The 17,406-nt window shown below is 31.4% G+C and overlaps 2 protein-coding genes across 3 annotated transcripts; both read right to left on the bottom strand.

Moving 5' to 3' along the window:
• Positions 1 to 2,859: 2,859 nt before the first annotated feature.
• LOC100778396 (putative hydrolase C777.06c) lies at positions 2,860 to 7,606 on the bottom strand. 2 transcript variants are annotated; one of them, XM_003531565.5, is made up of 12 exons: positions 7,349 to 7,606; positions 6,964 to 7,094; positions 6,722 to 6,837; positions 6,038 to 6,079; positions 5,472 to 5,527; positions 5,267 to 5,343; positions 4,145 to 4,264; positions 3,904 to 3,980; positions 3,745 to 3,808; positions 3,580 to 3,630; positions 3,461 to 3,509; positions 2,860 to 3,236 (listed from the first exon to the last, which is right to left on the bottom strand). In XM_003531565.5, exons 1-12 carry the CDS (start codon positions 7,473 to 7,475, stop codon positions 3,118 to 3,120), a joined length of 1,029 nt encoding a protein of 342 aa, XP_003531613.1. In that variant the 5' UTR covers positions 7,476 to 7,606; the 3' UTR covers positions 2,860 to 3,117. The 2 variants fall into 2 exon arrangements, with proteins under 2 accessions (XP_003531613.1, XP_006585516.1); XM_006585453.4 differs by having other exon boundaries at positions 6,964 to 7,097; positions 7,349 to 7,603.
• Positions 7,607 to 9,289: 1,683 nt separating this feature from the next.
• On the bottom strand, positions 9,290 to 14,394 carry LOC100777866 (putative F-box/FBD/LRR-repeat protein At1g78840). Its single transcript, XM_003531564.5, has 4 exons — positions 14,047 to 14,394; positions 12,207 to 13,441; positions 11,875 to 12,064; positions 9,290 to 9,483 (listed from the first exon to the last, which is right to left on the bottom strand). The coding sequence occupies exons 2-3, from the start codon at positions 13,380 to 13,382 to the stop codon at positions 11,888 to 11,890; spliced, it is 1,353 nt and encodes a 450-aa protein (XP_003531612.1). The 5' UTR covers positions 13,383 to 13,441; positions 14,047 to 14,394; the 3' UTR covers positions 9,290 to 9,483; positions 11,875 to 11,887.
• Between the last annotated feature and the right edge of the window lie 3,012 nt (positions 14,395 to 17,406).

Raw genomic sequence — 17,406 nt, 5'->3', positions numbered from 1 at the left:
AATGATGATGAGAGTATAATTTGTCGCCCGCAAAGGTAAAGCAAACTAGAGACAGTGTGAAACCCAAAAGGTCAAAACAATTATCTGCAGATCTGTGTATAGAGATGATAGAGGAACACACCTCATGCAAATGCAAGTACCAAGTGCAGAAGATGAGATGGCTAGATCAAATCGGTAGGCCCCACATACAAAATATCATGAACGGGTTCAGGTGCTTTCCACTCCATTGTCAATTTGTCAAAACAATTATTAAATAAAGGATTGGTTTTAGTTCAATTCTCTGAGTTATATTACAAATAAAATTATCTAAATTACTCATATTAACGATTAATTTAAATATTTATGGTAAATTGTAGTACTTGTTTGAATGTTACTATATTGTTAAGCCTTCATTATAGTTGATTATGAGTTTATAAATTAATATTTTTCTTCTTCTAATATGATTTATTTCTTATTTAAAGACCAACTAAAATTTAAACCTGAAATAGTTGATTACAAATCTTTATCACTTATGCAAATGTTATTGGTAGATTTAACAACGATTTTGAGGTTTGTTAAGTTTATGGATGGGGGTAGTGTACACTGTACAATATAAATCCCACGTACGTGTATGTATGGTTGTGATGTGTTTGGTCTGGCAAGAAAGTGGACCCCTCTGAGAAAGATCACTATGCATATCTGAAAATCTCATTTTCATGAGCACAATCACACGGCAATTTTACATTGCATTATTATAGGTAGGCATATGCATAGCCCACACACCCGTGAAGGGTGAAAAGGACAAGTGATAGGGAAGAGGATCCCGTCTCTCTCATCTCATGTGCCACATAAATATAACCATCAATAAATAATGTTCAACGTTTACTCCATTTTCAGGGGAGGAAAAAGATAAAATAGAAAAAAAAACATGATCATACACCATTTCATTAATAATAAAAGGATTGATTAATCAGGAACATAAGTAAAGGTTTGTGAATTAGAATAAAATCTATACGTTCTTGCAAGATTGTAAACGACTTAATTGACTTGTTTATTTTCATACAAAACTCACCTAAAAGTTATGAATCAAATTACACAAAAGAAATGTTAAATATTGAAACAAATCAGATAGATAGATTGAACGTTATTATTTAATACAAAACTTTCATGTATTTTTCTTAAGTGACAAAACTTTAATGTCGCAAACATATAAGTTATTGTCACTTATATATTGATCGGTTACTCATTTTGAAAAGAAAAAAAAAATACTGTACACTTAACATCAATAATGTGGGTTGGGTCACTTTGTGGTGATGACTTAGTGTGTGTTTGAATTACACAAACATACACTTCGTGAATCTGTTTTGCATATTGAAGTTGATTTGGTTAGAAGCTACTATTTGTAATTTTTACATTTTTTTAATTATTAGACATAGTTTGAGTCTTGATGCACATCACCAAGAGTCTAAGACATCATATCAAACACACACTTAGTCTTTGTTTAGTTGGATATATTTAAGAAGAAAGGAAATTATAGAGAAGGAAACAAAGAGGGTTGAATAGTCTTACATGCTAAAGTTATGGTAAGTATCGGTATAATATATTTTATCATTAATACAAATTCAGAATATTTATGTTAACAATTAAATTTTTATAATCAATGACAGATAATCGAATATAACTTATTAGTAAATAAGCTTTTTCATAGTGTCATTTAACGAATAAAGTTAAAGATTCTATTCGTTATGAATAATTTTGGGAGTACTTGTTGAATTGGACTTCCATTATCATCCTTAATGATTGTGCCTTAAAAAAATTATACGGAAAGAGAGGAGTTGTGGATTGTGATATGACGTAACAGGAGGCAAGCCATACCCAACTTTACAAATGTTCTTTTTCACATGCCCTCATGTCTCACATTATACTCCCCACCACATTATGACCCTAGTCCATTTTTTTTCTTTAGCCCTTCATAAAATTATGTATTAAATGAATCTATCCATAATTGTATTTATATATTCAATCCCTGTTCAAACATACATTTTGTATGATTCTATTTGTTTAAGAAAACAAAAAACCAATATTGACTAACTGCCTGAGTAATCTTCCCAAAGATACGTTTATATCACATCATTTTTGGTAAATACAGGACTAAAACGTGTATTAAATTTTTACAAGGAATAAAATCAACACATCAAAATATTTTGAGAGAAGAAAAACATATTTTATATAAAAAGAAAAAGAAATAAAAAGAGCAGAATTAACCCCCCAAAAAACCTAATATCCTGTTCAAACACTCGACCAAACATGAAAATTCTGTCTAAAGGATGCAACTTTATCATCATATATTATTCCAAAACTTGGCAAAATCTATCGTCCACTCATAATAAAACTGCAGGTATTACGTGATCCATTTTGCGACCAACAAAAATGAAAAGTACTAGCTTTTCTGAACGTAACACTAATCTTTGATTGACTCAGTGCGTAGAAAACATGGTGGACCATAGTCTCAACTCAACATGAATTTCTATGTGGGTGGGAACTGTATACTATAGGCCCCAAAAAATACAAATAATAACAATAAGCTCCAATTGCGTTCATGATAGGGCAACAATAGTATACACTACTTGAAATGTCTGATTGTCACTGTCAAAGTACCGATTCCAACCTACTGAGACTTTCAGTGTCCAAATCTACTAAAATTTAAACACGACAATTTTTGTCCTCCAACATTGTTAAATGGTTATACACAGACCTCCTTTTAAGTGGATCTACCCATTAAAGTTTCTCAAGTAAACTGAAATGTCATCAACTCTTAAAATTGGTAATGTGGACTTCATTAAACTTTACATTATTAGCTCTCCATATAGTACGATCATATTAAAAAAATTAAATCTTTCATTGCAAGGAAAAAGAATCATTTGTTACATTTGTGGTAATGGTATCATCCTAGGTGATTCTTGTCTCTAACAGAGGCAAGGAGAAAAGAAAGAATGATCAATGATGATAGGAAGAATGTAGAATAGATGCAGGAACCTGCAGAATGTATGAACTTGTAAAATTATTTGAATGTTTATTTAATAATTTCTCTTTGAGAAAAAAAAAAAAAGTCATCTTATGAAAGAGACTGTATACAAACTAGAGTCTAATTGGTATACGAAGCCCGTCATAGCTCAGTTGTGCATCAAGGCCTTCAGACTCCAATAGCTTCGCAAGGGAGTCATTCACTTCTTCATGATCCATCAGATGCATCATACCTTCAAATTACCAATAAAGAGATATTGAAAAATTAATTTTCTAAAGCATTGTACATTGATGGAAAAAAGTAAATACTAACTGCCCCACATTTTTTATTTACTAATTTTGAACTTCTAAAGGGGTTCTATCAGGCTTCCTAAATGCATGATCAATGAGCTGAAGTAGATTAAGGCAAGAAAGTAGAGCAAGCATTATGTAACTAGAAGGCTTAAGCTAAACTTACCGGTAAAAAGTGTTCTTTTGGGTTGAATTTTTCGCACTTCGTCCAAGGCCTGGAATGGAAGATCAGAATAAATTTCCTTTGTCCAAGGAATGTTTTACAAACGTGAAACTAACTATTACCCTTTGAAGTCCAAAATGTGTAGAAGTAGAGCAATCAGGCCTCAAAGCATCCTGTAAAATCACACACAATATGAGTGAGGGAGAAATCATACTAGTAATCCCAGTTATGCCATGTAAAGATAAGGCACATCTGTGGCAAGATAAAAGGATGGGAGGGTAGATCACCAGGATTAGAATTTCACAGTCCTTCAGAAGTGGATATGTTTCTTCAGGAATGTCGCTGACATCACTGCATATTTAGACGCACAATCAACCCACATAAATAGATGATAAAGCTGAACTGAATTATAAGCAAGTACTTTTCCACTTAGGCAGAAGCATTACCTAATGTAACATATATTACCAAAACGAAAACCAAGGGACCGATAATTCTGGCCGTGCCACACTGGTAATGGGGTGAACTGAAGTACAATAATAGAAGGGGTGAAAAATAGAGCCAAGCCCCATCCACAAGAAGGAACATGTCAGAAATTAACTGATTGAGCAATAGGTGAAAATAGAGTGAACTGGGACAAAGTACAAAAACACCCCATTTCAAGATATTGAAACTAATAATAGTACTGACCTTCAGTCCATGTACAAAAAATGGTTCTTCTGATACGATATTGAATTGCAACTCTGAGACTTGGGCACCAGGTAAGATAACACTAGTATCTACTAAATAATAATGGGTCTTTGTCATCACCTGCATATTTCAATAATGAATACATGAATAAATTCATTATAAAAACATATCCCAACAGTTGCTCATTGAAGCAACAAATGGTGAATGACTCAGCAGATTATTAAAAATGAAAAACACAAGCTTTCCTTGTTTTTCCCCTCCGCTCCAGGATAGAGCTACAAGTGCTATTAAGGGGAACTCCAAATCCACAGCACAGAAGAAATTAAATATCTAAAATGGATGACAAGTAAACCTTAAGAAATCAAGCATATTATGCTCCATCTTGAAAGTTAAAAATTAAAATATTGGAAAAGGAAGAAAATTCCCTGAAAACCTTTATTTTTCAGCTAACAGCGATCTAAATAATGGCAATTGTCTTAAAAGTAGAGTAGATTATTATGAGACAATCATGACTATAATGCAGGATGGGCAGCTTCTCTCTTAGGCATGACTTCGGAAGCTCATGTAGTGAAAAAATTGTTTCATCAAGCAAATTAGAAAAGATTGAACCTTTGAAGATATTAGATAGGATCTTCTGATACGCAATTTTTAGGTCTTCAGCCTATACCAGAAGAGGAAGATTTGATTTCTTTCAGATGACCATTATTATTAGGTTTCAGTACACACACTTTTCAATAGGCTAGTTTAAGCAGGTATAGTTAAAGCCAACTTTTAACCCTTATCATATATTAACTACAATTAGTCATATAAATATTTTCTAAATGTATAATAAATTTCTGTGGTGTAAATGCTGAAGCAGGTGTATTATTGGCATTAAGTAGCTATAAATATATACTTCAATAACATTAATTGTACACCCCAGAGAAAAAAAGAATGAATATCAGACACAACATGCACAAGTTCATAATTTCTCATGAAAAGCATTAATTTCTTTAATATAATGCTTAGATATATAGTAGGCCTTTCACCCTTAAATCATAATTACAATGTACATATACAGATAATAAGCAGAAAGTAAAATTGACAGCTTGGATTTTAGAAGAAAAGTTAATGGGAAAGGACCTCAAAGTCACGCTTGGCTACATATATTGGAATATGAGGCTGAACATTGTTTGTCCAATCTCTAAGATCATCAAGACCTGGGTACAAGAAAGAAGCAGAGCTAGTTTATATGACCAGTCAGATTTCTTATGATTTCATCCAAGCATTATTCATGTCATATTGATATTAATTATCCACAGAATATTAGAGAGTATTAATGTCAGACCTCCGATTGCATCAGCATGTGAATGAGTAATAATGACCGCATCAATTGTTCTTATCCTGACAGAAATAACAGTTACAAAGATATACATTCAAGGCAGATAAATACAAGAAAATCTGTAACACCATCTACTTAATAAATTTTAGGGTCAATAGTCAAGATTCCTCAAGAAAAAGCATTTGAAACAACAAAGAAATGCCACTTATGTACAAGTCTTATAAGATTTAATTCTCTTAATTTGTTTAGTATTAAAAAGAATTCCAGATATTTGATAAGCCCAATTCATTTTGCAGGGGTACTGATGCTTGCACAAACTTACGCTCATACACTCCTTACAGCCTTCCATTCAAACCATTGGATAACCTTAAATGACTTTTCTGAATGGTCCAAATTGTGTATATACCACATAGTTTGTGCAAGTTTCTTTTCCTAATATGCATGTCCTTTACTAACCATTGTTATTAATGTTGCATCATATTCTTTCCTAAAAAGAAAAACAAAACAAAACAAAATACATCAAATGGAGAAACCATCTCATGTAACAATGTCCATAACAGGTAAAAACTAACCCAAAAGCAGGAAACCACCGGAGAGCACTGTGATAGAAAAATCTGCAACAAGTAAATTAATTTGTTATCAGCACCCAAATGAAGCTCATGATCCAATCATATCCAGGTTTGCCTTGAAACAGAACTCAAATGATTTTAAATCCCATCTTAATATATCCATAGCTCAGACAACACTATATCCTAACACACAGTGTATATCATTTCCATGACTGAACAACTCAAACTTAATTAGAATCCAATCCACACATATGTATCTTTGAGACAAACAAGAAGAGACTCATTGACACCCATAACTCTATCACAACCAAGAAGCATACATATGTACCCATTTACATGCTACTAGCTAAGCACTTTAAATCATTCAAGACTTTTCTACAGCATAAACCGTGATAAAAAACAATGGAGTATCCTTCAACTCCAAATGGATCAATTTTAGGCTTCTTCTGCATTCAATACAAAAATTATACTATTACTAGCAACATATTCAAGGAAAGCAACAACCACTAACAACTAATTTGTCCATGTTCCAGCAGAGTCTTGACAAGTTCAAAACAAAACCTAGAACACATCACGAAATCGCATATACGGAGTAACATCAATATAAAAGGAAGATAAATCCCATCCTCCTAATTCCTAACCCAACACAATCTGAATGCATACTACATAGTGCAACTAAAAACATACTTTCCAGCATCTATAAGAATATTATTGTGTGTTCCTGAGGAACCGGGGTGACGAATGAGGATGCTTGTGTTAAGTCTCCTATTCTTATTACCCGGTTGAGCAGCTTTTGAACACACCTGCAATAACCAATAACCATAACACCAAAACCAATAAAAACCCAAAAGATTTAATTCCATGATGTCAAATTCATTCATCCATTACAATAACATGAACATGGTTGTGTGTTAAATAATGTTATGTACCTCACATTTGTGTAAAGGATTAGTCAAGCAGCTGACACGTGGAACCCCTTCACTGGTTCCAGTCCCCAAAAATATAAGCTCTGTTTGATCACCACCAAATTCCACTACTCCACCATCTCCCTTAGTAGAAGCTTCTGCAACAACACGAACTCACGAGTCAACACGAACTCACGAGTCAACACAAATTGTATGTAATAATAATTTAATTATACATAAATCAATCCACAAAGATTGAATTTTTTTTCAGAAATAAAAAGAATAATAACAAAAGATGTCTAATTTGGAACAGACAACAGTGTTCCAATTGAAAACATAGGTTAAGGTTAGGGTGCCATTTGAAAAGCTGTTAATAAAAAGAAAATAGTGGAATGGAAGTAGTGGTTACTGGAGTGGATGGAAGAAAAGGGAATGGTGGAAGAGGGACGGCAGCGCCATGAATATGAATATGGAGAGAAACGAGGCGCGAAAGAGAGGAATGGAGAAGGAAGAAGACGAATGGATGCAACCACCATTGATTTTTGATTCAATGTCTATGTAGTGTTTGTGTTGTGTTGTGTGTCAGTCACACAAACAACTACACACGTTTGTATTGTGTTGTGTTATGCCTCTCTTGGCTATTTCCCACGGGAAACATAAAACAAAGAAAAAGCTAATTTTAACTTAATTTTAGTATGTGGTTGGTTTAACCTTAGATTAAACAAACACATTCTCATGTATATTTTGTGAGAAGAATGTATTGGTAATTTTTTATTCAAAGATCATTTGGAGGTCTTTCAACGATAAATCAAATATGTATATAGATTTTTAGTTTAAGTACATGTTTAGTTTGTAATTAAAAATATTACAATAAGTATTTCAATGTAAATCAAAGGAATAAAAATAAAATAAAAGCAATTGCAATAATATTAATTTGTTGATAAAAAATATTCTCTTCAAGGTAATTTTGCAACTGCAAACTAAATATGCTGTAAATCACTGGTTTAGTGGTGGCGTGGTGGAGTTTGAATGATGTGTGTATAAGATGTTAAGTTGTAATTTTGGTGCAGTGATTGTAAGAAAATGAAAAGCACAGATTACTTATTTTAGTGGTAAAGAAATTCTTATTAAAGAATAAATTTTCATTCTTAAATACAAATGTTCCGTTGGCTACATAAAAAATCATCTTCTATCAAGTGGCCAGTGCTAAAAAAAAATTCGGAAATAGTAATCCTATATTCTATTAGTAATTTTCTGATCAATTTCTATTGTTGAGAGAGTTTTTTAACTCAATTTTTTAAACATTCAGGTGATCTGATGTATACATTTAGAAATAAAAACACCAGTCAGCTTATTAGAATTTTTCTTTTACTTCTGTAGCTGCATCTTGTATTCAATTAATTAAATATATCTTCGCAAATTATAAGGACAGGATGCCAACTCATGATTTCATAACGACATTATTATGTTTTGCAAATTTTGTACTATTTTAACTACAAATTTGATAAATATTTCAACATCTATTGATTCTTTTTCCTTTTGTAAAACTCATCTTTTAATATTACTAAACATATTATTACATAATATATTTGATAAGGAAGTCGCTTGCTGCCTTCTTTCAAAAATGTTAAGAACACACTCGTTTTTTAAGAACACACTCTACTACATGGATAAAAATGCACAAGAATTGAAAGTGGTAGAAAAACTTCTTACAATATGAATTATATTTCCAGGGGGGAAATACACTTCTATTTGAAGCAGAGGGAAAAACTAAAAAGGATTGTAAATATATCCTTTATTTAAGGATTTTGATATTTTCAACTTATAGATTTGGGAACTTCAAAAATTTTAACTGTGATTAAACTCGTTTTCATTTATTCAAGGATCGTATGTGTATTCATATAAATTTATTGTTTTATTTTGTTTGTTCTTTTCATTTAATGTTTAAGAATTAGTTCTTAAAACTTCACATAATCAATTTTATGCTAACCAAATTAGATTTGCTCCTGTTTTCAACATTCTTTTTTCATACTTACATTTGTTATTCATTTATGTATTTCATCTAATTCTTTTTCTTCTAATATAAATAAAAGCAGAAAGAAAGTAATTAAAGACATCAAAAGAAAGAAAAAATTCATGGGAAGATAAAGCACCTAAATTGATTTTAATTCATAAATAATTGGAAGGGTTAAATTACTATTATAATAATAAAGGTGATTGTCATAAAAATCAAAAATTGTCATAATCTAATTAAACACTATTTTTCAACTATTTTAAAATAAAAAAGGTCTGTATTCATTCATTGGGGGAGGGGGGAGATATGACCATAAAATGAGAGTCAAGATACAAATTTGCAAAAAAAAGTATTTGAATTTCTATTTCATTATAGCCTGTTTTTCAAAAATCAACCACATATATGAATATATCCCAGTTTCTTCCCAATCAAATTATACCAAGCACTAATTCTTGTTTCAGATCATAAGGATCCAAGTATTGGGGTTAACTTTAACCTCAGCATGAGCCAAACCTCCTCTGCAAAGTATCCTGCAAAATCAAGAAAAAAAGACGTGTGGCAAATTGAGAAAGCTCTTAAAGTTTGAAATGCACAACACCCCCCCCCCAAAATGCCATAGTCACAGTTGTTTGTTCATCTTCTAAAGAATTTAATGAAACGCTATTCATCATTACTCTGCAAGTCACTGATCCCTTCCTTATCAGTTACAACCAACATGCTCCCGGAAATTGATAAAAATCAATAAATGGTAAAATTAAAACTCATTTAAATGACAAAAAAATAGATGCCTAGATACAAGATTTAGGTTGTCAATTAGTCATTACATCAAAAGATAGAAGTTGTGTCAAATGTTAGAGGTGACATTTTTCATTTTCAGTATATATAATTTCACTAATAATTATGAAAATACCATATTGTTTTCACTTCTTTTCCTATTTTTAAAAATTTTGCAAAATAAATGATGAAAACAAAATACCAAACACCCTAAGTATTACATTGACTAAAAATTTCACACCTTGTTTGGTAGCTAAGATGGGAAACAACAACGGATGTAAAGAGAGAGTAGAATAAGAGTAGGAAAAATATAAGTCTCATAAACTCTTAACACTGAAGTATTTCATGCATACTAGGAAACCAACCAAAATGTCACAAATTGTAATTAGTGTATACAAATGACAAAATTACTTTTGTGAAAAATCAGACACACATTATACATTCGTCCATTTTTAAATACCCCTCCCTAGTAGCCTCCTCTGTAACACAATTATCAATACCAGCAAGCTGGCAGCTACTTTGATCATCACACAAACCATCACTCTGCTCAAAAAGAAGACTACCTATCAGAAGGTCCTCACTATTTTAGCTATACAGACATACAATCAGCATTCTCTAAAATCCCAACCCAACAACCACTCCCAGCACCTCCTTGCCACTCTACTTTGTAAGACATGAGTCTTTGTAACACAACACAAACAACGAACTGGAGCCCCAAAATCTAAGTAGTCAATCCCGAAGAGCAGCCCCCCCCCCCCCCCCCCAAAAGCCATAACAGAATAACAAATAGGGGGATGACCCCAAATGCCAAATCTAAAATATAACATTTATTATTTTATAACACACCAAAAAAACTGGAAAAAAAAAAAAACCCCATTTAAAAATTAAAAAAATTTTCCTTCCTAAATTAAACGGGGGAATAAAAAAGGGGCCTTAAAAAGTTTAGTTTTCCTAAAAAAATGGGGCTTTAAAAGGGAAAAAAAAAAACTTTTTAGGGCAGTTTTTTAAATTTCCAAGGGAAAAAGAAACCTCCCCACAAACGGAAACCATTTATAAGGGGTCTTGTTAAAAAGGCTTAAAAGATGAATCAGAGGTAAAACATTTACAATGGGAAAAGCAACCGACAACAATTAATAGGGGGCAGTATTGAAAAGGCTTAAAAGATATAGCAGATTAAAAAAGATAAAGTAAAAGATAAAAATAAATCAAAAACCCAAATCCAAACGACAAGATTCATGGGCCAATTCAAGTTTTTGATCCCACGCTGAAATTGTGCCTGCTCATTCATGCATCCCTTGTTATTTCACCACAAACTGCGGCGCCACCTGCATGTTCAGTATCAGCTCCCACCATCCACAATTCGCCGCTTATGCAGCACTATTGACTACTTAGCCCAATATTATTACAAGCAGTGGCAGTTTCAGCTTGAGACAGCTAAAAGTGTTGTAATCATTGTTTCATCGTGGGTGGTTGTTAAGCAGGGAGAGAAATGCTACCACAACTCAATGACAGGGGAGACTAACTAGACTGAGGAAGAGAGGGTTGGGGATGAGGGTGAGTGGGGGAGATTTTTATCTATCCTATCCTACTTTTTTCTAATCTAGGCCCAGCCACTTGATAAATTTTGAACTAAAATGCTGAATAAGATAAGCTTATTCTATCCTATTGGCTCACAAACAATGGAATTAGAATAGGATAGGATACCTAATCCTATCCTATTTTTCTTATCCTATGCCTTAGCCACCAAACAAGCACTGAAAAGAGAGAGTTGGTGCAAACAACTAGCATTGACCATATTAAATGGTTCATCAAACTTTTGAACATGCTAAAAAAAAGTGAAAATCAGTAAATCCAAAATACATACAAAAATTAAAGGCAACAGATATAGTTGTTGTCTTAAAGTCTCAAGTCATGGTAAAACGATATGAGCAAAGTAAATGTAAGACTTGGTAGAAACTTGATGAAGTTTAGTATCATGCATTGATTAAAAACGTTAACTAATCATTTGACTAATTTTATTTTATTTTAGAGTGGTGTGTGATCAGCTATGACAAACAAAATAATGAACATTAGAAATAAGATTGAAATACTATTATCATAGTAATATAAAGAGAATAAATTATTTAAGAATGAAGATTTATGAATACCTTTGAATACATTCTAAACAGTCACAATCTCAAAGTCTGCATGCTGAGAACAATTGCGGAAGTAGGCTGTTATATGGTCAAGGTTGTTGATGAAGATTTTATATGTTGATCCAACTCCAAAGTTCAATGACTTCAATTTAGTAGAAGGCAAACATGCTGGCTTCACAAGGGCTGACGCTCCACAAGTAACCTGAAATTGAAAAAAGGTTTTAAAAAATTAAACTTGGGCCATCAAAATATATTTCATTTGACAATTCAATGAAGAAACCCATTCTCCCTCACACACACACTGTCATATGCACAAATATATAACCACAGAATTTTCTCCATACCTTAACTGTACAGAAGGATAGTTTAACAGCTTCTGCATTATGATGTCCCTGTAACATATTGATCAAACCATGTAAAGTCTCCTCTTTTTTCCTTCGACGACATTTTTCCAATCGATCATGTGGTTCATGTATATCAATGACCAAGCCATCCATAGAAGGAAGCCGAAACTCAAAAAAGGCACAAGGTGTAGAATACAAGTAAATGAAATTGGAAAGCTGTGGTGCAGCAACTACAATCTTGCATTTAAAGCGGTTGCACATCAGATTCAAGTTACTAAGTTTAGGAGCAGATATCACAAAATCCTTAGGGTTCAAATCTGACTTAAAGGACATTTCACTTAGGTGCAAATTCTTCAAATGGACACAATTAGCAAATGGATCCAGACAGTCAGTTCCTGTATAACACAGAATGAAGTTATTTAGATGCAGAGTTGTCAAAGTTGTAAAACCAAATAGTTCTGCCAAACTTGCAAATGGATTTGAAAAGTCAGCTGCAACAGGATGCATTGAAAACTGTTCCAGATGCAAAATGTCCAATGATTTGCAACCTAAAAGGGATGATGACCCATTCGTAGGATGGCAATCTTTTAACTCGAGCTTTTTCAAAGATTGGCAAGTAAATAAAGAAAAAGGAATTTCAACTGGTGGACTGCCAGAGGTTCTGCCAGCAGTTTTTGCCCGGAGATTGATTTTGATTTCTTCCACCCCATGTGATGCTGCATATTCAATAACCTTATTCAATAGACCTTGATCTGTCGCATAATCTACCCCAAAACGGTAGTAAACAAGAAGTTTGACATGAGAAGAATCGCGATGGTTTAGGACCCACAGCACAAACTTCTTAAAGTCAACCAATCGCATGAATGATTTGCTGCTGAAATTCAGGCAGGGAACTGAAGCCCAAAGGTACCTCCACCGCTTCGATAAAACACAAGTTTGAATTGCATCCTTTGTTTCCATAAATGACAAGATATGATGGATAATACAATCCGGCATGTCACTAAGTCTATCCTCACTTTCCTCCATTTCACAGTTATCTACATTTTGAGAGGCCAAAATTTCAGTTTTTGACTTCTTCAAGGGAGGACCAGATTCCTGAGAATCAGCCTTCTGAATTTCAGCTTCACAGCACTCAACTGAATCAGTCTGGTTGAAGCTGCAACTCATGTTTCCCATCAAACCATTCCAAATTTGAAAGATCCAGTGATCAGCAGCAGTACTCCTCTATGAAGAATCTGATTAAAAACAAGAAAAATGGAAAAATAATGAGAAAAAAAGAATCAGTCTGTTCAGATAAGAGAAGTTATCAACATCTTAGAAATACCAACAAAAAAAAACTTACTACAATCAAGACAAATTGTGTTAATCTTTTTGACACAACGTCTGGCAATAATTAAAACATGACAGTAAAAATAACTTTCCCTGCCCATCAAAATACACTCCCACAATTCCCCTACACCAGAATTTCTAAGTTTAAAACCTTCTCCTCAAATTCAATCCACAAACACACTAAAATAAACTTGCCCTACCCATCAAAATACACTCCCACAATTCCCCTACACCAAAATTTCTCGTTTTTAGAATCTTCTCCTCAAATCCAATCCCCAAATACACTAAAGTTTGAATCTTGACTCCCAAATCAAAGTACCCAAAAACCCCACAAGTAAAATTCCCCGGCCAATTAAATTCAAGTGATCAGTAACAACTAAAAAAAAAAAAAAGCCAACTTTACCATTCCGTGGTTGAAAAAATCACACAAAGGCACACCCCAACAGATTGTCAATTAAAAACAAAAAGAGAAATCAATAAGCAGTTGAAAAAAGGAAGAGGGGTTTTGCACCTGAGACAGGTCCTAGGAAGAAGTGGATGATGATCATGTTTGAAGGGCACGCGCTCTGAGAAGCGAGTGTGTTGGAAATTCTGTCTCTAGATACTAGGGAGAGCTTTTTGTGTTATGTTGTGTTGTGTGAATGAAGAAGGCGTGGAAATGGAAGAAGTGGATGAGTCTCTCTCTCTCTCTCAAATTACTACTAACTCAGCTTCCAATTCAATAGTTTAATTGCATCTTTTTGGTACCACGCATTTGCTACGACCAAAGTCACACTTATGTTTTCCCTTGGCCTTTTGGGGTTTCTATCTCTTCATTTCATTCTTCCAGTAATGGGAACGGAGAGAAAAAGAGGAAAGAATAACTTTCTTCACCCCCTTGTAAGTAACAATTAAGGCATGCTTATGATTATTTTCCATGAATTATTGTAGAATAATGTACACATTTGTTTATTTATTTAATGAGTTAAATATTTATTATGTATTATTAGTATAAAGAAAATAATTTTCCTTACCAGTGTTATTATGATATTAACTAAAAAAAGTAAAAGGAATAAGCTTTTATTATGGAGATACAGAAGAACGTAACAAAAATTATAAACAACTTAATTTTGCACTCTTAATAGATTTTTAAAAAAAAATTCTTAACCAATATTATGAGAATGCCAGTTAATATTTATCTACGAAAATTCAATTAATAAGAAATTATAATATGTACTAGCTTCATTCATATTTATAAGATTCATATTTATAAGACATTGTTGGCTAATTTATACATAAGAAAATTAATTAATTTAGATATTAGCATAATATTTATCTATAATTAAAAATAAATAAATTTGTTCTTAATATTATTAAGAATTTATTCATCTTCTTCGATCTTCAAACGAGAGAGAAAGACATAATTTCAAGTAACATTTAATTATAGGCTAAAATAAATAAGAATATTTTAATAAAAAATAGTTAAAATAAAAGTCTTATAAAAGGAACAACAAAATTTTAAAGTTATATCTTTTAGATAGGAATAAAGGAAGTATAACTTTTAAAACAATCATTATAAAAATCCCTTGTGATTAATGTAGTCTGGTTTTTCAATAATTAATGCATTCTGACTTTATTTGAATTTTCCAGCGTTGTAGTAATTAATGTATTCCGATTTTAATAAATAAATGTTGAAAATAATTTTTAAAAATATAATATATTAAGTTTTTAAGATTGCAGTAATTCAATTTTAAACATTTAATTATTCAATGTATTTTTTTCAAATGATAAACTCTGTACTTCCTCTATTTTAAAATAACTAATATTTTAGCATTCAAAATCTATATTGGATGACGTTTTTAGTTTTTAATAAGATATTAAAACTTTTATTTTAAATTATTTTCCAAATAAATTACGCCTATTTAATAATTTTTTAGTATTGTATTTATCAATTTTTCGACCACCACCATTAATGACCCAGTAGTTACAATTTAGAAAGAGTAAGAACATTTTAGTAAAAAAAAATTAATACGTAATTCATTTATTGTTATTCTTAATATATATGAAAAGAAATCTTAAACACTGATGACGTTAGAATGAAGAGCGTATTCATTTATATTTTATTATTGAATGGATCATTAAATGGACTTCATTTCTATAATTTTTTTGTGTCATTTTGAATTAGTCCCTATAAAAAAATTAATGAAGGTTAAAAGTAAATAATCTATATATTATAGAGATTAAAGTAAAATTTTAAAATATGAAGGATTAAAATAAAATGACAATGATGAAATAAAAAAGGGGATTTTAAAGGGACCAAATGTCAATAAATACTTTTTAGAAAATAAAATAAAATAATTATATTTCATGAATCAAAAATATATTTAAGCCTTTTAAAAAAAATTAATGTTTACTTATAAGTAAAATTTACATGAAAAGATAAATAAATTCCAACATGATATGTATGGTTGAGAGATAATTATATCTATTAAGTATGTAATTATAGAATCAATCATTGGGCTCATGTATAAGAAATTATATTTGTTGGGTTATCTCTTTAAATGAATTTTAGTGTTTTGATAGACTAATCTCTAGCTTTTGATTTGGAGATACCCTAGATTCACCCAAAGTAAGACTTGAAAAGAAATATTGATGGACTTCATTCAAACTGAAAATATAAGAAAATATATTAATTTAAGTTCATAAAAATTAATTAATGTCATTTAATTTTGATAGTCTCAATAAAAAAATTTATCAATTTCTTAAAATATCCTTTACAATTAATTACATAGTACAAAAAAAGAGAAGATCATTAGAAATAAAACTTTAATCAAATAAATGATATTTTAGAAATGATAACATTAAATAAGAAAAAATTAGTTAAATTTTACTTATATTTTATTCCATTGCACATATAATTTTTTTCTTATATTTAAGTTGAAGGCAATAACATTTAATGCTATAAATGTAAGATTGATTGATAGTTGTTTTAGTTTGGTACATGTATAGGTGTTTGTTTGCTTGGAATTTTACAACACAACAAAAATAATTTTTTGTTGTGTATTGTGCACATACCCATAACAAAAATGTGTTTTTATTGTGTATTCAAATCAAACTACATAACAAAAATTTTCTTTGTGGTAGTAAAGGACGTGACTTCATAATACATAATGAGGTTTGTTAATGGGATATTCATTCATAAAAATTAATGTATTTATTCAACTACTAACAAAATAATACATTATTAATTAAAATTAATCAATTTGAAAGTTTTTACTAATCTTTGATGAACTGGAGTATTTGTTTTTTATATATAAGATTATTGTAGATTGTTCACAACATTGAATTGTTCAAAATAATAATGTGTTTTCGACAAGGATATTTTTCATTGTGTATTGCAAAGTTACACCTCCCAATATCGATTATTACACAATATTTTCCGTTGTAGATTGTTAAAAAAAAAAGTGTTTTTGTCAAGAGTAATTTCGTTAAAAAAATTAGGTATGATTTTAAAATAAAAAGTGTGAAAATAACTAAGCCCATTACAATCTAAACGTGCACCCATAAGTCACTAGCTCGCTATATACTCCGAAAAACCAAAACGTGTGTGATTGTGGATTGTTGCTTTCTGCACCTTCAATTATTGCTTCCTGTGCCTCAATGCATTCTAGAAAGTCCAAATTTGGAATGCAATTTTACATTTTGGACTGAGCTTTCCGATATATAATGGGGTGCAGAAAGTAATATTGGACGTACAAGAAGTTTTTGTCGTAATTGTGTTATAATTTCGTATAGATTGGACCGTGAGCGTTAAAATAGGCCCAACTCAAAGATTCTAGACAAGGTGAGTAGGTTGGACTGCCACTTGATTTTGATCAATAAATTGCAAATT

Source organism: Glycine max, chromosome 8 (genome assembly GCF_000004515.6).
Source record: "Glycine max cultivar Williams 82 chromosome 8, Glycine_max_v4.0, whole genome shotgun sequence".
Lineage (NCBI taxonomy): Eukaryota > Viridiplantae > Streptophyta > Magnoliopsida > Fabales > Fabaceae > Glycine > Glycine max.
The sequence above is the reverse complement of the archived record's forward strand: the minus strand, read 5'-3'. Positions and strand labels throughout refer to the sequence as shown.

Excerpts from the sequence above, each read along its gene's own strand:
- LOC100778396 (XM_006585453.4), bottom strand. The coding sequence starts at position 7,475 with ATGGTGGTTGCATCCATTCGTCTTCTTCCTTCTCCATTCCTCTCTTTC. Across the intron at positions 5,344-5,471 it reads ACATGCTGATGCAATCGGAG|GTCTTGATGATCTTAGAGAT; the intron begins GTCTGACATTAA and ends TCTTGTACCCAG. Across the intron at positions 3,510-3,579 it reads CACATTTTGGACTTCAAAGG|GCCTTGGACGAAGTGCGAAA; the intron begins GTAATAGTTAGT and ends CTTCCATTCCAG.
- LOC100777866 (XM_003531564.5), bottom strand. The coding sequence starts at position 13,382 with ATGGGAAACATGAGTTGCAGCTTCAACCAGACTGATTCAGTTGAGTGC. Across the intron at positions 12,065-12,206 it reads TATCCTTCTGTACAGTTAAG|GTTACTTGTGGAGCGTCAGC; the intron begins GTATGGAGAAAA and ends TTTCAATTTCAG.